The following is a 24,211-nucleotide window of genomic DNA, read 5'->3' as shown; positions in this document are numbered from 1 at the left end:
GTTATCCACTGCACTGCATATTGTAATATTTCACTGAACTCTTGAAACTCATAACAACGCATACATTATTTTAATTGTTCAGCTTCACCCAGTGTACTTCATGATGAAATAGTTCACAGACGAACAGCTGGATGACAGTATCCAACAGGCATATTTTGGCAAGTGACCATGATGGCATCATCTGGTGCGCTGATGAACTGAGTGCTTGGAGGCCAGCACAGCACTTTCATCTCTTCCCCCGCCCCCCTCCCTCCCTCCAATCTGCTGTTCCATCCACAGCCCACACCCAGCATCTCCATCCCCACTCCTCCTGCCGACACACTGCTCTGTCCTAGGTTTGTGTCCAAGTATGTGTGCCAACAAAACCTGCCCCCAAAGTCAGTTCATTCTTCGAAATAGATATCCCACAATGAACTGACTTCAGAGGTAGGCACAGGAACAGCAGAGGTGCTGTCAGCAAGCGTACCTGAGTGCGAACCTATGACAGAGCTATGTGTTGGCGGAGTAGTGGGAAAGAGTTGCTGGATGCAAATGGAGATAAAATGGCAGGTCAGATGGCAATGAGATCACTTGCCAAAATATTGGCCCACTGGACACTGACATCCAGCTGTTTACCCATGAACTATCTTGTCAATGTACACATTATTTAAAAAGAGCATAAAACAAGGATAGTACGCACAGTGTGAGAGATAAGGGGATGTAAATGAGACAGAGGAAGGACTTCTAATGTGTTCATTATCAGCTACATCAAGCTAGGTTCCCAGTGTGTCTATATCAATCATAAAGTTACCAATGCACGTAAATCATGCCTGTGGAAATGCCTCCGTCATCAACAAAAATGTTGCTTGTATTTCACTTAATGTTCCACCTGCAGGACTGTTCCCGTATAAGACAAAAGGTGCTGTGGAGAACAGTGAAACCATTTTTTACACAGTTTTTCTTCCAGTGGCCATACAGTAGAACAAAAAAGCCTATGATGGATCTGTAAATATTAACTGTGAAGTAACAAACATCTGGCTTTGAGTCACAACACATAATTGCATATGGTCTGACAACTTAAAATTGTGAAATCATTAGGACCTGTGTTTTCTCTGGCACTTATTACCACAGTAATAAAATTAGAATAACTGAGACATACATGGAAGCCTACAAACAACTGTTTCTTGAGGAATATCAGTCAATAGATATTGAAAAATATAAATGGTACTGGTTGGTATCAACATACTGTTAAACAGGTTTTAGAATGTACAGGAGAAGAAAATGTAAACACCTAGGGGTACTGAAGCCCATGAAAATGAAAGCAGCTGTGTAATGTTTTTACAGTCCTTAGTGACGGCACTTGAGTAATGGTGCTGTTCAAATGCAGATTAGTTTTTTATTTAACAAATGCTACAAATTTAATTCCTTTACAGCGAATCATTAATAGCGACTTCCAAAAATTTCAGCGTCATTAAAGTCAAACAAAAAATCATGTAAGCGCTGAATGAAAAGTTGTGTGACTAACTCCATGCCATAATTTAGAAAACAACCAATCTATGATGCATTGGTTAGCTGGCTCATACGGACATTTTTTGGCTACAAATACAGAAAGATAAATAGGTTCTTGACAACATGGCCAGTGAGTTTAGGAACAAAGATGATTAACAAAACATCTCTCCAGTTGATCAGTACATGACAACAATTTGATAAAGTAAATTTCAATTACACCCAGTGATACAGTCAAAACAGCAAACACACCAAAAGGAATTGTGACAAAATAGTTTCCATTGAACAAAGATTTGGTAAAGCAATTTCAGCCAGTGTCCATGTTTAGTGGCAGCAAAGATCAGTGCAGGTACCACCAGTCATTTGGAGCTCCTCTTTTCAAACATTTAATAACTGGAATGTAATGGTGTTATTCAAGTCAAAACTTTCAATTAGGTCTACAGTACTTTCAATAAAAATATTACCCTTAAAATTATATGAATAACCAATACAAGCAACAACTAATACGGACACAAATAATAAATAGGATCCAACATCAAAATTGGAAGCCACAGTTTATTCCCAACTGAACTATAATAAATAGGTTTCTCTCCATTACCATATTTCTGAGTGTGGGTTAATATCACAAAATAATCAGTTTAATGAAGGAGAGAAAGCAAATACAAAAGGCAGAAGCAGTGAAAGAATGCTACAAAAAGAATTAAAGGTACATAGCACAATCAAAACAATGCACCAGGACCTTCATTTCTGTGATATTGTTCTCACTGTTATTTATAATTTCTGTTTTAATGTTATTTTTCTTAGTCACAGTTTTCTGTTTGTTGTGCAGTGGTACTTGTGTTGATTTCAGTGGAAAAATTAACCATTTCAAATTTTAATATGTTTAATTTGAAATTTTTGTGATTTTTTAAAATGGAATATTGATGAAAATCATATATAACAATGACTATTCTACTGCATCTTTCTGTCTGTTCATTTGACAAACATGCATCCCCAGAATAACTATGTACATTTCACGTGTTCCCTGTTGAAGCATACAAGCAGACCAATAACTTTTCAAATCTTTAATCTAGATAAATCCACGTTTAGCAGCCCCCCATGTGAAGAATCCTGATTTTCAGCTTCATAATTTTATGTGATTGGTGTGAATCTTTCAAACCAAGGAATGGTACATAGAGTTAGAGCCATATGAATATGAGATAAATGGGCAACACTGCCTTTTTTTATACAGTTACTGATTAGTAATCAAATTATGGCAGTCATTATACACTCCACTAAGACATCCCTCCACCTGTTCCCTTTCTCTCTCTGTCCCCTTTTAAGTTCATCTCCTAAGTGCATTTTTTTTTTTTCTCTCAGCCAACGTTCTTACATAATAACTTACTGCAGCAGTTTACCCTTTTTTTTAAAAAAAAAAAAGAAAGAGAGGCAGTTATATAAAATCAACAAAATGCAATCTCATTTACATTTACCTGAGGAGATGATGATTCACCAGATGAACTGTGAGGAAGTTTTGCAACTGGAACTCTTTGATCATCAAACTCTTGACTGTTAGCATAATCTGGATCAAATGAAACATCATACAAGCTGACAGGAGGTGGAACATTTAATAAAAGCTTGCCACATGGTGTAATGTCAAAGTCTACAGGGAGTATTGAAGGGTGTTGTATTAATTGCTGGTTTAATTCTCCCAGTGAGTCCTGCAACATAACAAGTATTGCCTGAATATATAAATGAACATAACACATATATGTAATCTAAAAATAACTATATCAAAAACAATGATTAACCCTGCATAGAAAAATCATAAACTTACCTGCAAACACAATCTTAAAAACTCAAGCTGAGAGAGAGAGCCATTAACATTTCAAATGTTCATGTGTAAACAGTCTTCTACAAATTATTATGAATGCGGGATCAATTCAGTCTTCATAGTAACCACAACATAGGTATTTCAGTAAACGAGAAGGCAAACATTGCTATCTAAATACCTGACAGTTGCAACCAATTTCAGTGAGTGATTGGTTATGGTGTAGCCAAACAATATTAGATCTTTTCACATAATGAACTTCTTTGCATAAAGCACTGACTGTTTACATGGTTTTCTCCATCTGATTATAACTTTCAAACAATATGAGCTCCCTGAATATAACTGCATCATTTGGAAATGATATCCAAGACCATTCAGTTGTTCACACATTCATTGTTTAAAAAGGAAGATAAATAGGTTCTTAAAAATGCAGCTAGAGTGTTCATAAAGCAAAAATATTTCTCAGTTTGATCAATACATGATGCCAATTTGATGAAGTAGATTTCAGTTGCATTCAACAAAAAGGTCAAAATCAAAAACACACCAAAAGGAGTTACAGTCAAACAATTTACACCTAACAAAGATTTGGGTAAAGCAAATTCAATCAATATCAATGGTTAGTGACAACAAACATTAGTACAAATACAGCCAGTCACTGGAGCAAGAGAGTAATGCTAATTTTAAAGTAAGTAGAAGCTGGCTTATGTGTTTTAAATCTAGGCATGGAACTATGGAATCCGTCACATACGGTGGAAAAAACTGTTAGCTGATAAATGTAATCTATTAAATTAACAGGAAACAGAGTATTTTGAGAAAAAATTGCTTTCCCTCTTTTTTTTTTTTTTTTTTAAAGATAGTTTAAAATGTATCTGATAAAACTAGAATTTTAAAAGAATGTGTTATGTCTGAAACAAAGGAGGCCTCTTTGCATTATACCACTATAGTACAGCATCAGCTATTTGAATACTGATAAATGGAAACATTAGTTAACCAAAAACATCCCAGTTGCCAAGTTTAAAATTGTGTGCACATCAAATAAAAGTTCTGCTGGTGCTCGGCTGACCACCTTGGCAGTTTTCCCTTCCTTGCAAACCATCATTGTCATTTCTAGATGAGGTACTGGTGAAGTAAAGCTGTGAGGATAGGTTGTGAATCGTATTTAGTCAGGTTAGCTGCTAGAATACTTGACTGTGAAAGGCAAAGGCCCCACATTTGAGTCCTGGTCTGGAACATCATTTTTTTTTTTTTTTGTTCTGTACTGATGTCTGAACCTCTGTTGATGACAGATTGTGCTCTTGTTGTGCCAGTCACAATCTTGACTAAACACACACACATTGTTCTTAGTGTTTCTGATAACGAGGTGAAAACTGTGCTAGAAGATCAAGCTTGACTCAAGGATATGGAGTTGGAAGCACAACATTTGTGATTAAAAAGAACAACGATTCCATTGCAAAATTTTCAAGTGCACTTGACAAAAAGCCTGCACAGAACAACAATGGAAGTGGCAGAAAAACAGGATTTAGACACTGCAGTTTACACATGGTTGAAGCAAGAATGCGGCAAGAACAAGTAATAGATGGACATTTAATTTATGAAAAATCTGTTGAAATGAATAAGAAACAAGACAGTAACCCCGATTTTAAAGTCGCTAACACTTGGCTTAAATATATCAAATCAAGCATGGAATTAAGAAATAAAGACATAAATATTAGAAGAAACTGTGATCTGATATTGAAGTTCCATGGCATATTTCGAAGCATATATTTACAAATTGATCGATAAGGAGCACTAAAAAATAAATCTATAATGCTTGTGAAACTGGTTTATACTGGAAAAAATGCTAACAATAGGCCTAGTTTCTAATACTATACTCCGATGCCTCATTTAAAGGCAAGCAAATCATACATCACTGCAATGGCATACAGAAATGTGTGTGAAACACAGGTTATCTTTGCAAATCTTATGGAAGTCTACAAAACTATGGCACTTTAAGAAACAAAGACTGCCAGTCACCTACAACAAGCAAAAGCATTTATGGATGGAAACAAATATTATTAAATAATAGAATTACACTGTATTTATCCCTAAAGTCATAAAGTTTCAGGTTGCAACTGGAAATTTGGAAATGTTTTGCTGTTGATTGATAATGTTCCAAGTCATTCTTCAAACATTTTATTTGAAGTAGAAAATGGATAGTTTAAAGTTTTTTTTGCCTCCAAACATTACTTAAGTTCTCCAAATATGGATTAGGGCATAATTGAAAGCTCCAAATTTTATTACAGAAATGCATTTCTGCATATGATATTGACTGGGGAAAACAGTTCAGCAACTGTACCAGGAAAATTACTTGAAGGTTGTTATGTATAAGGCAGCTGAAGCTGGAGCTCCACTAGCAAAAGCTTGGAATACAATCTTTCCTTCTGATGACTCTATCAAACCACCTAATAATCAGTTTGTATCCATACTGTCCGGGCAAACTACAGACTCTTCAGGATTTGAAGAATACCACCAGGAAAATATTCAAAACTGGCTTCAATGTGATGTTGATGACCCTGACTACAAGTACTAACAGACAATGAAATAATTGCCAATGTTATCAATAACCAAGACCCTTGCAATGATGAGGAAGCACCTAGCAGTAAAAACTGTACTGAGAAAGAACCATCCATTGAGGAAGCTGTTCTCAGCCTTGAGACAGATGTTAAGAGACTAGAACTAAAAGAAGAATGTAATGTCAAATTGAAGCATTTAAAATGCTTGGGAAATTTAGCAACAACAAAATGAGCCTCAGCTCTGATGCAAAACCAATATTTGGACTTCTTTTCCTTCGCTATGTGGTCAGTTCTCAGTTCTCTGTGCTGTTTGTGAGATGTGCGATATAGACTACAGATTTTGCATCAAATGTCTATGGGTAACAGATCATGTCACTGTGAACAACTTTTGTTAGAGATAAAACATTTGCTGATTCTTCCCGGAGATGCTAGGTATCCTTTCATATTTTTTATGCCCCTGAGAGGCTGCAGGACACGCACTCTGTGTCACACGTGCGCACTGTGTGTTGCCTATAATCCAATCATATGCTCCATGTAAAAGAGTATAACTCTAGCAAAACTGGAGTTCCTGATTCACTTCTAAAATATCTTTGTCCCCTAAGAGCAGGCCTAGCCAAAAAGAACTCTGCGAGCATGAGCGCTCTAGCCGTGCTCCTGTCTAGCACTCTAAGAGCAGTGGTGAGTGGCGCCAAGAAGAGAGGAGATAAGGAAGGCTGCAGCGAGACACCACTAGAGTTAGATCGTCATCTTGTCATGCACCAAGCAGTTTGTCAGCAATGCTGCTTGTATTCAATTATATTTATGTTGTGCATTACAAATACTATAGGTACCATACCACAACTGTGCAAGAACAGAAATACACACTTGTTTAAACAAAGAAAATCTGGAGAAGCCGCATCATTCAATGTGGAATGGAAACTAATTTTCTTTTCATATTGTTTGAAGGCCATGCAAAGTGCTTATTATGCCATCACACTATTATGAGATGAAAAACACTCATTGAAACTCAGCCACAAAGACGATATAATGCACTTCTGGCTAAAAACAGTGAATGCTGGCTGAACTGAAGGTGGCCATTAGGGAAAAAACTGAGTTGAGAGTAAGTAGAGTAGAGATAAATTCTTTTATGGTCAACATCACAAATTATTTGAAACCATTAGATCTATTAATGGAAGGGGAGAATCATTTGGTAACAGATATGTCAGACAAAACTGATGTTATCAAAAGAAAGAAAACCCTATGAAAAGGGCTTCAACTTCAGGACATGCAACATTTCCTAGAACTCAGATGGAGCAGATAAGATTGATAACATTTCAGTCGCTTAAACATTTCATCACAAGAACTCAAAGAATTCCAAGACTTTGCAAGACTGAACACTGATTTTGATTTATTTTTTACAATATTCTTGTTTTTGGTTACTGATGTAGCTCATTACTTCAAACTTGAGCGGATAGATGTTCAGTGGAGCAACTGGCCCAATGACCTATTTCTCCCATCCAGAAATTTACAACACTTTTATAAACTGTCTTCTCCCTCCCCCCCCATCCAAAAACACACACACACACACACACACACACAATATTCTTAAAGCCACTGAAGTTAATTCAATGTTTTGTTTCAAAAAAGTGTGTGAATGTGATTCTTCAATTTCTCCAGGCGTATTTTATGACGAAATAAATCTCAGGTGAACAGCCTGGTATGAGTGTGCATAGGACACAATATTTCGGCAATCGACCACATTGCCATCATCAGGTGCGCTGATGTACTGACCGGTGGTGGGCTGGTGCCATGTATATATAGGACAATCCCCCTCCCGCTCCTTCCTCAGGCGCTTCCTATGAGCCGGCGTGGTACACACCCCGCGCACGGTCCAGGTGCAGTGTCCGTTCTCCCGCCGTCTGGGCGCTGCATCCTAGGTCTTCTCGTTCAGGAGGGTCTGCCGGCACTGATCTCGTCATTCTTCCCTCCTTCCCCGAAGTCGTTACACTCTGGAAAATATCCTTTTTCTTCTTAATCCGGGTGATCGCCAGTTCCCACGCCTTGCTAAGGATGTAACCGCTGTCACGATTTAGTTGTGGCTCCCTTACTCTGATCTCTATGGCTCTATGACAGAAGCCAAAGAGATCAGAGTAAGGGAGCCACAACTAAATCGTGACAGCGGTTACATCGTTAGCAAGCTGTGGGAACCCGCGATCACCTGGATTAAGAAGAAAAAGGATACCTCCCAGAGTGTACCGACTTCGGGGGAGGAGGGAAGAATAACGAGAGTAGTGCCGGCAGACCCTATTGAATAAGAAGACCTAGGATGCAGCACCCAGACGGTGGGAGAACGGACGCTGCACCTGAACCGTGCGCGGGGTGCGGACCGCACTGGCTCATAGGAAGCGCCTGAGGAAGGAGCGGGAGGGGGATTGCCCTATATATACATGGCACTGGCCCACCGCCAGTCAGTACATCAGCCCACCTGATGATGGCTACGTGGTCGATTGCTGAAATATTGTGATATTGTGTCCTATGCACACTCATACTAGGCTGTTCACCCGAGATTTATTTCATCATAAAATACGCCTGGAGAAATTTAAGATTCACATCACGTACCTCTACGGGGAGGAGATGTATCACAGCATGAAAAGGATCGACAAGCTGCGTCATCAGAGAAGTCGTCTACTGAGTTCTTTTGTTTTTCTTATGAAGTGCCGAGAAGAATGTGTGGTACCAAATTTTGCTAAGGTCAACCATCACATCGACTCAGCAGTGGCCAGAAGAATCAAGAAACGTGCCAGCCTAGCCTTGGTAAGAGAGAGAGTTCACTTCACGCGGTGGCGCTTGGACACTACCAACAAAGAACTCCTACAGTTACATCTACAACTGGCCAACCGTTTCAACCCCTGGATGTGGGATTGGGTTGATGGTGTCACATGGGCCACAGCGGACTCAACCCAGAGGAAGTCAGCCGAACAACAGGCATCCAAGTTTGAACATATATCGGAGAAACAACCTTCTGATGGCAGCGGAAAGACCATAGTCAATCTCACTAACAAGGAACTGGATGACGACGATATTTCGGTTCTTAAGAAAGGACTGAATTTCTCTCCGACTCCTAAAGATGCACCCATTGCTGACATCATTAGCACAGTGGAACAAACGGCTGCTCAACTTCCACCTGAAGCTGCTGAAGAAGTTTGTTGCGAAACCCGCAGAGCTCTAACCAAAAGAAAGCTGATGAAACCGAACATCTCCTACAGGGAGAGGGCTGCCATACAGGAGCTAAGAGAAGATCCAGACACAGTAATATTACTTGCAGACAAGGACAACACAACAGTAATCCTATCCTGACAGGATTACGCTGAGAAGATGCGGGATCTACTTGGTGACAGCGCATACCGCAAGATTGACACTGATCCTACCAAGAGGGTCGAGAGGAAGACTCTGGCACTTCTCAAGGATTCTGACTTCCCTGACGAGATTACCAAGAAGCTATGCCCAAGGGATGCTGTTCCTCCTAGACTTTACGGACTGCCGAAGGTGCACAAGGAATAGATTCCGTTACGTCTCATTGTCAGCAATATTGGTGCCCCAACATACCTTCTCGCCAAGCACCTCAAACAACTGCTTAGCCCTTACGTTGGGAGATGTACACACCATTTCTGTAACTCCATGGATTTCCTGGGACGCATCAACAATCTTGCGCTTAAGGAATCTGACATACTGGTAAGCTTCGACATGGTACCTCTATTCACTAAAGTTCCATTACACGAATCCTTGGAGCTCATCTGCCAGAAATTTGACTAAGAGACCACCAACCTTTTCAGACATGTTCTGACATCAACTTACTTCTTATTTGACGGTGAATACTACAAGACTACAAGCAGACAGAAGGAGTAGCCATGGGGAGTCCACTCTCACCTGTTGTCGCAAATACGTACACAGAACATTTCAACGAGGAAGCTCTTGAATCAGCACATCTAAAACCCACCTGTTTCTTTAGATATGTGGATGATACCTTCAACGAGGATAATGGAATGTAGTCGAATTAAGTCGGGTGATGCTGAGGGAATTAGATTAGGAAATGAGACACTTAAAGTAGTAAAGGAGTTTTGATATTTGGGGAGCAAAATAACTGATGATGGTCGATGTAGAGAAGATATAAAATGTAGACTGGCAATGGCAAGGAAAGCATTTCTAAAGAAGAGACATTTGTTAACACTGAGTATAGATTTAAGTGTCAGGAGGTCGTTGCTGAAAGTATTTGTATGGAGTGTAGCACTGTATGGAAGTGAAACGTGGACGATAACTAGTTTGGACAAGAAGAGAATAGAAGCTTTCAAAATGTGATGTTACAGAAGAATGCTGAAGATTAGATGGGTAGATCACATAACTAATGAGGAGGTAATGAATAGGATTGGGGAGAAGAGGAGTTTGTGGCACAAGTTGACTAGAAGAAGGGATCGGTTGGTAGGACATGTTCTGAGGCATCAAGGGATCACAAATTTAGCATTGGAGGGCAGCGTGGAGGGTAAAAATCATAGAGGGAGACCAATAGATGAATACACTATGCAGATTCAGAAGGATGTAGGTTGCAGTAAGTACTGGGAGATGAAGAAGCTTGCACAGGATAGGGTAGCATGGAGAGCTGCATCAAACCAGCCTCAGGACTGAAGACCACAACAACAACAACCACCTTCATTATCTGGCCTCATGGAAGAGATAAACTGGCAGACTTCCTCACACATCCCAACTCCAGACACGAGAATATTAAGTTCACCATGGAGATCGAAACGGATGGGATGCTCCCTTTCCTAGATGTTTTGATTAGAGGACAAGCTGACAGCACTTTGGGCCACAGCGTGTATAGGAAGAAGACACACACCGATTTGTACCTACATGAGGGTAGCTGCCACCACCCGGCACAAAAGAATGGCGTGCTCTAAACTATTGTACACAGAGCTCACATCATCTCCGACAGGGAAAGTCTCCAACAAGAATTGGACCATCTGAAGACCGTGTTTCGTAGGAATGGTTACAAGGAAGGGCAAATTCGGAAGGCTCTGCATCCCAAGAAGCCATAGAGATCAGAGAAAGGGAGCCACAACTAAATCATGACAGCGGTTACATCCTTAGCGAGGCGTGGGAACCCGCGATCACTTGGATTAAGAAGAAAAAGGATATTTCCCAGAGTGTACCGACTTCGGGGGAGGAGGGAAGAATAACAAGAGTAGTGACGGCAGACCCTCCTGAACGAGAACCTAGGACGCGGCGGCCAGACAGCGGGAGAATGGACACTACACCTGGACCGCGGGCGGGGCGCGGACCACACCAGCTCATAGGAAGCGCCTGAGGGAGGAGCGGGAGGGGGATTGTCCTATATATACATGGCACCAGCCCACCACCGGTCAGTACATCAGCGCACCTGATGATGGCAACGTGGTCGATTGCCGAAATATTTTGTCCTATGCACACTCATACCAGGTTGTTTATTTTGTCAAGTGTGTGAACATTTGTTTTATCTGTTTTGAAATTCATAAAGTGCCACCAACTTTTGAGTTTAGCAGATTTTAATCTGTGTAACTCGGTGTGTTTGACTGTATTATGAAACAAAGTTCTAGACACATTACATATTCTAAAATCGAAATATGTATAAATTTATCAATATCACAACTTAACATTACATGCCCGTATGTAAAATTTGTTGTAGTTCTGCTCCAGGTACTAGCACTACCTAATCGATCCATGCACAGTACCAATATCTTATAAACAACCATGCGCAAAAATACAATTCTTCAGACGGTCATATCTGGGATTTTACTGATTACAGAGATAAGAGATTAAGTGTTTTGGACAGCCCTTGGCCCAGTGACCATTCATATACCTATTGGAAGAAAGAGCATATTGTAGCTAACTTACAGTACAGAGCCAAATTTAAACATAATACGCTTCCTCCAGCCCAGGCAATTTAACCAAACCAGTTGATTCTTTTGCATTAGGTGCACTCTAGGATGGGCTTTAGGTAGCTCATAAAATCACTATCAGTTCATGAGTGGTTTACCAGAAAAACCATGATTTTTGGGTACCAAAAGTACAAATTGTGGGGATGGCCACTTCTGTAATTTCTATTCATGTCAAATTCCCAAAATTTTTAACATATGTTCTTAAGATGATATTCTCAAGGAAATCACAACTTTTTTTGATATCTTAATCCATTACCAAGTTCCACAGGTTCAGAGTTATCGCACTTATGAAGAAAACCATAAAACCCAGTTTTTAGCTGTTTTATCACAATGGCCAAAATTACGTAAAAGTTAATTGTAGCAAATGGCTCACATTTTAACTGTGCATTAGACATTCACCTACAAATGGCATTTTCATTTTTTGAAAATCTGGTTTTTTGATGAGTAGCTGTTAGAACCAAGCACTCAACAGACACTTCTGTGAGTGCTTGATAAAACCAACAACCATGCTTTCTCCAAGGCTGTCTCTACACAGCTTTCGGACACACTGCTCCTAGTAGACTGACATGCACATCGAGTTCTCTCTCTCTTCCAGGGTTCAGCTCTCTCTCTCTCTTTTTTTTTTTTTTTTTTTCTTTTTTTTTTGTTGTTGTCTAGCACCCATCATCGCACAGAATAGTGACATCTGTGCCAATGGGACAGATTAGCAGTGTTGTCACACCTTTGCAAATACAAAAGTGGCAACAGCAGACATTCTTATGTGTGTGATGCTTTTATTTTTCTCTCATGGTGTTAATTTATGCTCACCATGGAGCCAGCATTTATGCAATCCTGGCAGGAACAGCTGCACCTCCAGAAGCAACAACAGCTACAGCAGGAGCAGATGCAGGAACTACTCAGAGTGTAAAATTGATCTGCTCTCATACTGTGCTGGTGACGGGTCAGGCATTTACAGACAAGTCTTATCCCTATGATTCCTGATGCCATTCACCAGTTTCGACGAGTCTGTGGAAGGTGGGATAATTACCTGTGCCAGTTCTTGCTGCACCTCCAAGTAAGCCATAGCATCAATCCAGCTGCCAACGAAGCCTTGCTATTGTCCAGCAGTGCATGGTTGTATGAAATCATGTAAAATTTGGAGCCCCCTACCAAGCCTGAGCAATTTAACTTTGAGGAACTCTGTCAGTTGCTCATGCAGTATTTTGGACATCAAGCACATGTGGAGGCAGCACAGATGCAGTTTAACCAGCATCTCAGTCACCTGGAGCAGTCGTATGTGGTCTGAATTGTTGACCTGCAAGATCACTAACACAGATGTCAGTTTGAGTGCACACTCCCTAACTAGGATGTGGTAATCTGATTAGCCCCCAGACATGAGGTACAAATTCGGGCATTGGCTTGTCCGACTCTTCTTTAGCCGAAGTTGCTTATATTGCAGAAGCACAAGAATTTACAGCACCAACATGGGACATAATTTTGACAACTGGCAGGTGGTGAAGTTACATATGCACAGTGAACAGCCCCAGTGCCATTTTAGGTTGCCTTCGACTGAGTCACCACGAGGCAACACTGCTGACGATTTGAGTGCGGTGATATCACATTGCAGCCCGCCTCCGTCCATGACTAGCTTGGCAGGTACAAGTCAGTCAAAAATTTGGGGTCCCCATTCACTTCATTTTATGGGCTCTCAGTGTCACTCTTCATCTGAATTTATTTCTTTTCAATGGGCAAGATAGTGGTTCTGCTCTTATTGTCATTCTGTACACATTGGACAGGATTGCCCATACATACGTAGGTGCCATGTGTGGGGTATGCTGAAAAGTAGGTCACTTGGCATAAGTTTGTGACAATTGGCAAGCTGCAGGATGGTTTTTGGAAGCCCCAGGGTTTTCCCTCGACGCCCCACAAGCTTTGCCCCAGCAAATTCTGCTAACATTGATCTTGGATAGGCAACCAACAGATTTCAGGTTGACTCAGGGGCAATGGTCAGCATTAATTAACTTACACATGTACAGGCTCTCAGGCTGCCCTGTGTTCCAATGGCCACTGTGTCAAGTAGCATCTTACTTGTAACAGCACATTCCACTGCAGAGGAAGTTCTCCGTCTCAGTATGTTATAAGAATGTGGCATGGCAACTTACATTGTTAGAGGTAAATTCACCATTTGGCAGAAAATATTTTTTTCAGTTAGACTCTTTTTCTGTTTTTGAATTCCTGATCATTGATGAAGTCCACTTAATGTCCCATTTGGTCCCCTTTCAAGATTTGGACTCCTTACTATGGTCATACAACTAGCTGTTTGAAAATACCTTTAGTTGGGTGAAAAACTTTAAAGCCCATGTCTCCCTTCTGCAGTCAACAATACGTTAACTTTTTGTGAAAACCTCATTCCCTTTCCATGTGCAACAAGGTTAAGGGTGAGTTGCAGCACTGGCAGAAATTCTTGTGTCATCTCTCCTATTTTTTTCTGGTCAACATGCCACCCTTCTGGTGGTGATTCAGAAGCTGAATCCCAAATGCATATCTGCAGTAATTTTAAGCAATGTTGATTCATATCCTATTCCACATCCACATGAGTTGTTGGTGAAGTTGTCGGGGGACCAGCATTCCTCCCACATCAACTTGTGTGACGTATACCTGCAGGTGTCACTGAATGTTGCTTCTCAGCATTTTTCAGTACTCAACACCTCCTTTAGCCGTTATCAGTTAAGCACTTGCCTTTTGGAATTTCATCTACCCTGGGAATTTATCAAAGATATTTGGAGTATTCTTTTAAGGACATCCCCTGTTATATAAACTACCTCAATGACACCTGGGTCACAGGCTCCACATGTGAGGAGCATTTATACAATTTGCAGGCAGCTTTCCAAAGTCATCTAGAGAATGGCCTTCATTGCAAATTGGAAAAATATAGGTTTTTGCCCCAAAGATGCATTCTATAGGACACTTGATTAACAAAGATAGTGGCTTACTTATACATGAGCATGTCAAAACCATCATCAACTGGTTGACACCCAAGAACTTGCAGCAGCTTCAGTCCTTTTAGGGCAAGATTTCTTGTTATGCCAGTTCAATGGACAGGCTGTGCACACCTACCATCCTCTTAACCAGCTTTGCCAAAAGGATATCAAATCTATGTGGTCTGCAGACTGTCAACAGGCTTCTCAGTCTCTCAAGCAGCATCCGTTCTCTGCCCTCTGTTTGGTTTATTTTACACTGGGTACTACTGGAGTATCCCAGTCTGGCACTGGTGTATCCTGCTGCATCAGAACCCAGATGACACTGAACAGGCCTTCGATTACGCATTAAAGACATGATCAGCAGTGCAAACTAACTATTCACAGGTGCGAAGGGAGGCACTTGCTGTCTTTTTGGTATTAATAAGGTTGTGTTTTTTTCTTATTAAAAAAAAAAAAAAAAAAAAAAAAAAAAAGGAAAATCCAGTTCTACTCATCACGAACCACAGGCCATTGATTTCATTATTCAGCCTACATTCTAAGCTAATGGATAGGACTTTCCACCACATTATCCATTAGGATGAATGGGTTTTGTCAGAGAATGTATACTGGCAACACAATATCCTGCTGCAGAGCATGTTCTGCAACATGATAGCTGTAACCTCAGTGCCTGTTTCACCTCATATTCCATCTGGATACTCCCTCCTGACACCAGTTCCTGAGAACTCCACATGTGGGAACGCGAATTACAACATTTGCTTGGTTCTTGTCATCCACCTGGCCTAAATTTACATTAATTTCTGTGGTCATATCATTTATTTTCAGTAATTATTCCTTTTCTTCACTCCTTTCTATTTTACTGTATCTTTTATTTTTCCCTCCTGTTTATCCCCCCTCTCCGTCTATATGTACAAGCACTTAGCTTTCCAGCTTTCCACTCTTATTGACCTTGCATGACGTTTTTCCAGTAATCTGCATCTTGCTTATTACCCTACCCTTCACCTTTAAGTTACATTTTCAAATCCCATCCTATGCAGACAATAACAATCAGTCTTCCCTTCTCATCTTATCTGGTAAGTCTCCCCTGACCCAGGGACCTGGGTGACTTTTCTGTTAATCTCCCCATTTCCTAAAAATTGCGTCATTTCCCTTCATCCCTCTTCCTTTCCCTTCAATCCTTCTGCAAAAAGAAAGAATCACTATCTCAGAAAGCTTGCATATTTCCAAATTTTTTATGCACTTGTTGAGCAGATTTTTTATCCGTGCAATTATATTGTAATAAGGAATTTGTTACAAATGTTTATTTTTAATTATTCCTGCACAGTTCATGGTATAGATGGTTAATCTTTGAGTTATTGTCTTTGTCACCCATCATTCTCATCCCATACCATTCCAACCTCCTTCCCCTCTCCGTATTTTCCACTTTTTATCAGCACATTTTTGGAATTTTGCCCCCAGTAAGTAAGTATTCACCATCTCCTCCTAATTTTATACTATTCTCAACTGGGTTTTCTTTAGGTATAATCAACTTAATATGTCTGAGATTAAAGAAAACTTTTCATGTCACTAACCTGGATTGTAACAATGCTCCGAAGAATAGGATTCTCAAGCACTGAAATGAGAAGGTCCAAATCATCCTTTGTCTGTGCTTGAAGCTTGGCATCATCACTCACATCAATTGTGTGCTGGATGTGTTCTAGCAACTGCAGAGCTGTGGAAATATCAGCTTGCAGTGGCATGGTCTCGTGCTTCTAGGGGCTGAGTGAGTATATTTTACATTAATCTGCTAGATCCCAAATGAAAAAGCTGATCTGAAAGAAAAACACAGATAAGATTGTTAGTTGTTACATATCATGCTCCAGATGATAAGTAAAGCGACAGTGCTCTCTCTCTCTCCCCCCCCCCCCCTCTTGCAGCACTCCCCCCATCCCCAACAACACACATTAGTTTTATTGAAAGCTTCTGGGAACCTTCTGAAGTTGAAGGTTTTCAGTGCAAGCTTGTTAATGAGAAGATATACATATAATTTATAATAAAATTTGTAGAAATGTAACACAAAGAAAAATAAATCAATTAAACATAAAAAAGTAGGGCCCAATGTATCAAAAATTTCAGGGTAGGTGGTACAATGTGTGTACCACCATTTCTCCTTGCTAAAATGCAAGGCAGTAGAAAAACATACTATTTAATTTTGAAGCCCTGACTCTTCCAGCTTGAAGGTATGTCTGCTGAACCATTCATTGTTCCCACTATGACTAAGAGGTGTGAGAAGTAGTATTGTTCCAAATATTCCATTTGTGGCTACAGTGTCAGTGGTTTGTGGGCAAGGAACTGGCACCAGGTAGGGTATCAAATGTGTTCCATTTGTATCAGATCAGGTGAATTTGGTGGCCATGAAATCAACATGTATTCACTATCACGCTTTTCAAAATCACTGTAGCATATTGTGGCCTTTAATATGCCATCACCATCGCGGAAGGCATGAAGCATGAAGGGGTGCAGGTGATCTGCAATAATGTTCACATAGTCCACAGCTGTAACAGTGCCATTGACTACAACCATGGGTCCCATGTAATATCAGATGAATGCCCCCCATAGTATAATACTGCCCCCAATGGACTGAGTCTGTGGCACAGAGCATGTTCCTGGCATTGTCTACTTGTGTGACAGGGCATTCAGATGCGACCACTGACTAGGTATAACAAGAAATGTGATTCATCTGACACAGCCCAATCTCTATGATCCAGTTCCCACTGCAATTATAACTGACGGTGTTATTGGTTCAACATGAGAACACGTAGGGGTCATTGCTGTGGAGCACCAGGTTCTACAAGTGCATTGAATAATGTGCTTGAAACACTTCTGCCTGCACCAGTATCATACTTTGATGTCAGATCTGCCACAGATCACCACCTATCCTGTTTACAGAGTGAGCAAGTCCCCGATCTCCACTGTCTATGATGGAGCATAGATGTACATCACTTTTTGCCCACTTCAATAACTTTCCTCTGATGCTCAAAACAGTAGCAAACAAACAGCTTCATCAATTCTGAGATGCTCACCCCAGACACTGGACCCTAACAATCTGCCTTTTGTCAAAGTCGCTTATGTCAATGGACTGCCCCATAATCACTAGAATGATTCCATTTGTCCCTGCTCTAATCATTCTCTTCGCCTACTGAATTACATGCCCGCAGCATCACTGGGCAACATTCAGTCTTGCAGTGGGCAGTGGCCATAATGTTTCCTCAGTGTAGTTGGTTGGTTGTTTTGGGGTAGGGACCAAACAGCGAGGTCATCGGTCCCAGCTCACTGATGTATATGCCAATCTGAGTACTGCAAGATTTTTGTATTTGAGTTCAGCATATGTTTTTAGTCTGGAGTTGATACATACTAGGCACGCCAATAATTTTGTCACTCTCTTCGTGTGTCCTCCTTTTCAATGTAACTTGAGTTGATTTTACATGTGGTTACTTGTAATTATGTCACATCTTTCTCTCAAAATGACATTGCAAATCTCGTATCCCTCAAACTGATATCCATGACTATTTCAAACAGTTTTACCTTCCTCCCCTTTCCATGTCACTCACGGAGAAAAATTTATCAGTAGTAAATGACTCAGATCTATTGCTTAACTGTTAAAGGTTACTGCCCTGGCTTCTATGTTTTATTGCAGGTCTTTAAATAATGTGTATTATTCCCCAGTACCCTTATATGATAAGAGTCTGCTTGTACAAATTTTGTTCTTGAATCTTAAATAGTTGTAGAAATATCACATTTTATGTCTCAACGACTGTTTCAGTGTAATGCAACTGTGATCTATCCAGTTAGTATACATGACTTTCTCACCAAGTTCAAGTCTGTTATACCCACTTGTTACTATTTATTTATATTATTTTTATGTCCTTGGATTACTTAAGCTGGAGTACTGATATAATATTTTAACATTCACCTTCTATACATCTGTAAACAGTAAACTGTTATGTTGTATCATAATTATAGGCCATTTTCCCTCTCTCTCTTCTCGGAGGCAGGAGAAAGAAAGAATGAAATAAAAAGAGACACAGAGAGTGAGATGAGAGTGAGAGAGAGAAATGAAGTAACTGAAACAGTATAGTTGGTTGTAACAATATTAGAGAAGGAAAGTAGCCACTCACCATATAGTTACAGATATGCAAAAAAAAAAAAGGATTCTCACAATTATAGCTTTTGGCCATTAAAGTCCTTGTCAACTAAACACACATACACACACACAACTGCAGTCTCAAGCAACTGAAACCATACTGTATAGTTGATTGGTTTGAATATACTTCACTGGCCATTTGCTAGAACTGAGACCAAAAGTCCCTAGCTAGGTTTGCAAGCCTCATTTTATCAGAAAATACAAGTAAAAGGTATGTCAAAATGTTGCCCATTAATAAGCATAAGCCACAAGAAACTGGAAATTGCTGTGAATGGATACGTCAGGAAAGCTACTGGGGGTTATGTACTACAAGTAGCTCAATTAATACTATCTCCTGTGGGTATTCTCCTCTACAAGAAGTACAGGATCTATTACAACCCATTCACTTCACCTTGAATGGCATTTACAGAGGAGGCAGGAACCAATAAGTGCCAATGGTGTTGCAGCTATCACCCTAACCTTCAAGTATGAGGAACTCTCATTAAAACTGAAACTTAGCTTCTGAGACACACTACACAGGGTGTGAAGCCCGATACTCTGTGGGTCAGGAGAATCCAAGTGCATATGAGTAGGGATCTGTTAGTCATCAGCAGTTCAAACATATGCAAATAATAGTAGCCTATGACAGTAATGGTAACGACAGTAACAGTTGGGAATTATCAAGTGGGAGGTCTGATTCAACATTTTGAAGAGGCATTTCTGGCAGGCCTAAGGTAAAAGGGTGCAGACTGTGCCACACAAGGGAACATATAATTCTTCTTGTCTTGGTTCCAAGACCAAGTTTCAGTGACTGCCCGAGAAGGTTGAGACGACCAGCCTTGCACATGGAATATTGACTAAGTTCACAATCTGCAGAGTTGCACGCCAGAACTGATTGTGGCTCATTAGTTCCGAATCAAGCGGAAGGCAAGAACCAGAGACTTTGAAGGCTTTGTGATAAGCTAGGCTGCAACTTCCTACAGTTGTATCAAAAGACTGAGAACTGCAGGGCTACCCTAAATGTGTCACGAGTGCACAGTACATCAAAGGCTGCTACTCACATAGCTGATACATGTGGGGGCTTAAATGGGGGATTTTTAAATTAGGTGACTCTCCATCCAGCCCCAATAATGGTACTTGTAGGACATCCCACAGAAGCAGGAAAAAGTACAAAGAAATGCCATCACCCACTTGCCCCCACATACGAGACTACTACATTCCCAGTGATCAAATGCAGAAGTATTAGCAACAATGTCCCAGGGTGTAATGCACTAATAAAAAGCAGCTGAGTTCACATATACTAAGTTCAGAATGTAGGCTAAAAACCGAAATTAGTAGCAATGATATTTTGGGGTAGATTTAAGAGTTTATCAAAAGATAAGCTAATTGGAAATGGGAGCAGTGTATATGTCATCACTACAGACCCGAAAACATGTCATCTATTTTTTTGTGAAATTAGCACCATTCTAGGTAAATAACTGCATGTAAAAATTGACAATCAACTAGAATACATAACTTGTGGAGTGGAATGTTTGCTTTTGCAAAAACTTCAACAGTTTTCTTCTTTGGGGTATATTTAAGCTTTCAACAGGTTCTGTGGTGTGTTGCCTCAGTAGTGTGACAGGATTTGTGATCTCCATCAGAAAGTTCACACTTGGTTGTAATTGCTGGGAAGTAATCTGGTCAAACCCAAAGAGATATCTGTAGTACCCCACGGAAGTGTGGTAGGCCCTCTGCAATTCTTAATATATATAAACAATTTAGAAGACAATCTCAACAGCCCTTTTAGATTGTTTGCAGATGACACTGCCGTTAACCATCTAGAAAAATCATAAGAAGATCAAAACAAACTGCAAAATGATTTAGACAAGATACCTATATGGCGTGACAGGTGGCAATTCAGCCTAAACAATAAAAAGTGTTAGGTTCTCCACATGAGTACTAAAAAATATTATGTTAAATTTTTGTTACATGATAAATCATACAAATTTAGAGGTTGTCAATTCAACTTAATGCCTATGGATTATAATTACAAACAACCTGCACTGGAACCATTACACACAAAATGTTGTGGAGAATGTGAACCAAAATCTGCATTTTATTGGCAGACCACTTAGAAGATGCAACAAATCTAGACTACCTACACTAGGCTTGCTCATCCTCTTCAGGAGTTTTGTTCCGTGGTATGTGATTCTTACCATATAAGACTGATGGAAAACATCAAAGTTCAAAGAATGGCAGCTCATTTTGTATTATCATGAAACAGGGGACGGTGTGTCACAGATATGACAACTGAGCTGGGGTGACAATCATTAAAACAAAGTCTTTTTCATTACAGTGACATCTTTTCACGAAATTTCAAGCACCAATTTTTACTTCTGAATGCGAAAATATTGTGTGGACTCCCATCTAACATAGGGATAAGTGACCACTGTATTAAAGAGAAATCAGAGCTTGCATTTAGGTGTTCATTACCCCATGAGCCATTTAAGAGCAGAATTGTTGATAATATTCTGAAAGGTGTTCTGTGAATCCTCTGCTAAACGCTAAAGTATAAAGTGCAAAGCGGTCACATGAATGTATACGTAGATAGGATGATTATTTCTGTAGAGATGCAGCTACATGTTGTTGCCAGTGAATGGCAAGCTTTTCCGAAGCTATGCATTTGTTTGCTTTTAAGGCCTAGGTCTCACAATGAGTTGCAGTACATGGTGTGTGCCTGTCTTATAAAGACCATTAAACAACCCACCATTGATGTGGCATTGCAGCATAACTTAGAAGCATATTGTTGAGTCATTGACTTCCTCTTTCTAAACCGGGCTTCACCATGTGTTGTAACCAGAAACCAGTTACTTTTTATATATTTATATGGAGAAAATAAATCTATTTCAAACTATGTGTGATAAAATAGTTCATCATTATACAATTTGCCTCATTGGCAGGAGACACTGGTCATGTGTGCGTGAGTTGTGTTCTATGAATGTATGTTTTCTACATTAGGAGAAGGCCTGTCTGTGACTCAACATATCCTCTATGCGGTGAGTAGCAGTCTCTCCTCCTCATAATACTGTCTACATTCTTTCTTGGATCTTCCACTGTTTTATATACCATAGGGCACTCCAGTAGGTATATAAAAATGTGTGTATTCAAATGCAATAATTTCAAAGCAGTCAGTGACAAACTTTCAGAGAATTATGATTTTGTACAAAATAACATTTACATTTTTATTCATACAGGTTTCTGTGACGATCAAAAATACAAATTGGAACATGGTACCACTGGGATCAATGTTCACTATACAGCATGCGTGAAGTTAGGTGCTCTTGTGCATTTCACTCCTGAATGAATACTGTTGTGCTCCTTCAAATGATACAGTACATATCTCTGACTCAGAATTCCTTGAGCACAAATACAGGAACAGTATGCCATCCAAATTTATTCATAATTCCACAACCACCAGCATTACATTCAGTGGGTTTAGTATTCCTCTCCACCCACATACATTCCCATTGGCATACTGGTCTTAATTCACTCAAGCCATGCTTTCAGCTGGACTGTACATTGGGAAGAAAACATAATTTGAATATTTTGGTAGTATGTTAAAACACACTTTTTGCACACAAATCTTACACTGTATTTGTGTACATCCTGAGCATGGTAAATTATTGTCTCCTATGAATATGTAAGTCATTGAGATATTATAGTTTTCTATAAATTCTGTTATTAACATGAATCACAAAATGGAATGGTTCTCTATAAAGGCAAGCAAGTATCTGCAACTTCAATAGCTGCAGCTTTATGGAAACATGGTAGTACAAAAAATACAGCAGTGTTATTAAGTACTACGAGACAGTCAACTTCTGTATTGTAGTTGGAGTCTTACTGGAATTTATATCTACATACACACTCTGCAAACTACTTTGAAGTGTATGGCAGAGGGTATGACTCTTTGTATCAGTTATTAGGGCTTTTTCCCATTCTATTCATGTATGGAGCACAGGAAGAATATCGCTCAAGTGCCTCTGTGCTGACTGTAATTAGTTTAAACCAATAACTTAAAATTGGTTCTAGAAACTTTCTAAGTAGGTTTCCATGGGATACCTTGTGCCTATCTTCAAGCGCCTGCCAGTTCAGTTCTTCCAGAAACTTCATCACTCTCTCCCGATGATCGAACACACCTTTGACCATTCATGCTGCCTTTCTTTGTATCCATTCAATATTCCCCGTTGGACTATTTGGTACGAGTCCCACAGACTTGAGCAATATTCCAAGATAGGCCACACCTGTGTTTTGTATGCAGTCTTCACTGTAGACTGACTGCATTTCCCTAGTATTATACCAATGAACTGTGGTCTGCCACCTGCTTTATCTACAAATGAGACTATGAGATCACTCCATTTCACATCCCTACAAATTGTTACACCTAGATATTTGTATAAATTGACCAACTTCAACTGTGACTTATTAATAATATTATTATTTTTTTCATTTATTTTTTTCGAAAGGCGTAACTTTACATTTCATAAAATTTACAGCAAGCTGTTAATCTCTGCAGCACTGTGAAATCTTATCATGATCTGACTAAATATTCTGCAACTGTTTTCAGGAAGTAATTTATCACAGGTAACTGCATTAACTGTACAAAATTTCACATTATTAATAATATTTTCCGCAACTCATTGACAAAAAACATGAACAGCAAGGACCCCAATACACTTTCTGAAGGCACACCAAAAGTTGCTTCTACATCTGTTGGACACTCTATGGAAGATAACTTGTTGCATCCTCCCTACCAAAAAATCCTTGATCCACAGACAAATTTCATTTGACACACCCATACAATCATACTTTCGATAGTAAGTGTAGATTTGGTACCAAGTCAAATGCTTCAGGGAAATCGAGAAATACTGCAACCACATGACTGCCTTGATCCATGACTTTCAGTACATCATGTACATCATGTGAGTGAGGTGTGAGTTAGGTTTCACATGACTAGTTTTCAGAATCTGTGCTTGTTGGCATGGAGGAAGTCATTCTATTCGAGACAGCTTATTATGTTTGAGCTCATATGATGATCTAAGATTTTACATCAAATGGATATCAAAGATACTGCACAGCAGTTTTGTGAATCACTTCTGCTACCTCTCTTATAGACAAGTGTGACCTACACTTTCTTCCGACTGGCACAGTTTTTTCTTCAGGCAATCTACAGTTGATTATAGTTAAAACAGGAGGTAACTCACTCACAAAGTCGCTATATAATATGATGGGGATTCCATCAGAGCCTGTAGCTTTCT

The 24,211-nt window shown here is 39.8% G+C and overlaps 1 protein-coding gene across 3 annotated transcripts in view; it reads right to left on the bottom strand.

The window, feature by feature from the left end:
* LOC124795501 (patj homolog) overlaps positions 1-24,211 on the bottom strand; it is a 489,093-nt gene that overhangs the window by 462,763 nt on the left and 2,119 nt on the right. For all 3 annotated transcript variants that reach the window (XM_047259561.1, XM_047259560.1, XM_047259562.1), the window contains exons 2-3: positions 16,324-16,563; positions 2,958-3,185 (exon numbers count right to left, since the gene is read on the bottom strand). In XM_047259561.1, coding sequence (XP_047115517.1) covers positions 2,958-3,185; positions 16,324-16,491 — 396 coding nt within the window. In that variant the 5' untranslated portion in view covers positions 16,492-16,563. The remainder of the gene's footprint in view (positions 1-2,957; positions 3,186-16,323; positions 16,564-24,211) is intronic.

Source organism: Schistocerca piceifrons, chromosome 4 (genome assembly GCF_021461385.2).
Source record: "Schistocerca piceifrons isolate TAMUIC-IGC-003096 chromosome 4, iqSchPice1.1, whole genome shotgun sequence".
Lineage (NCBI taxonomy): Eukaryota > Metazoa > Arthropoda > Insecta > Orthoptera > Acrididae > Schistocerca > Schistocerca piceifrons.
Note: the sequence above shows the minus strand (reverse complement) of the source record. Positions and strands in the feature narration are given on the sequence as shown.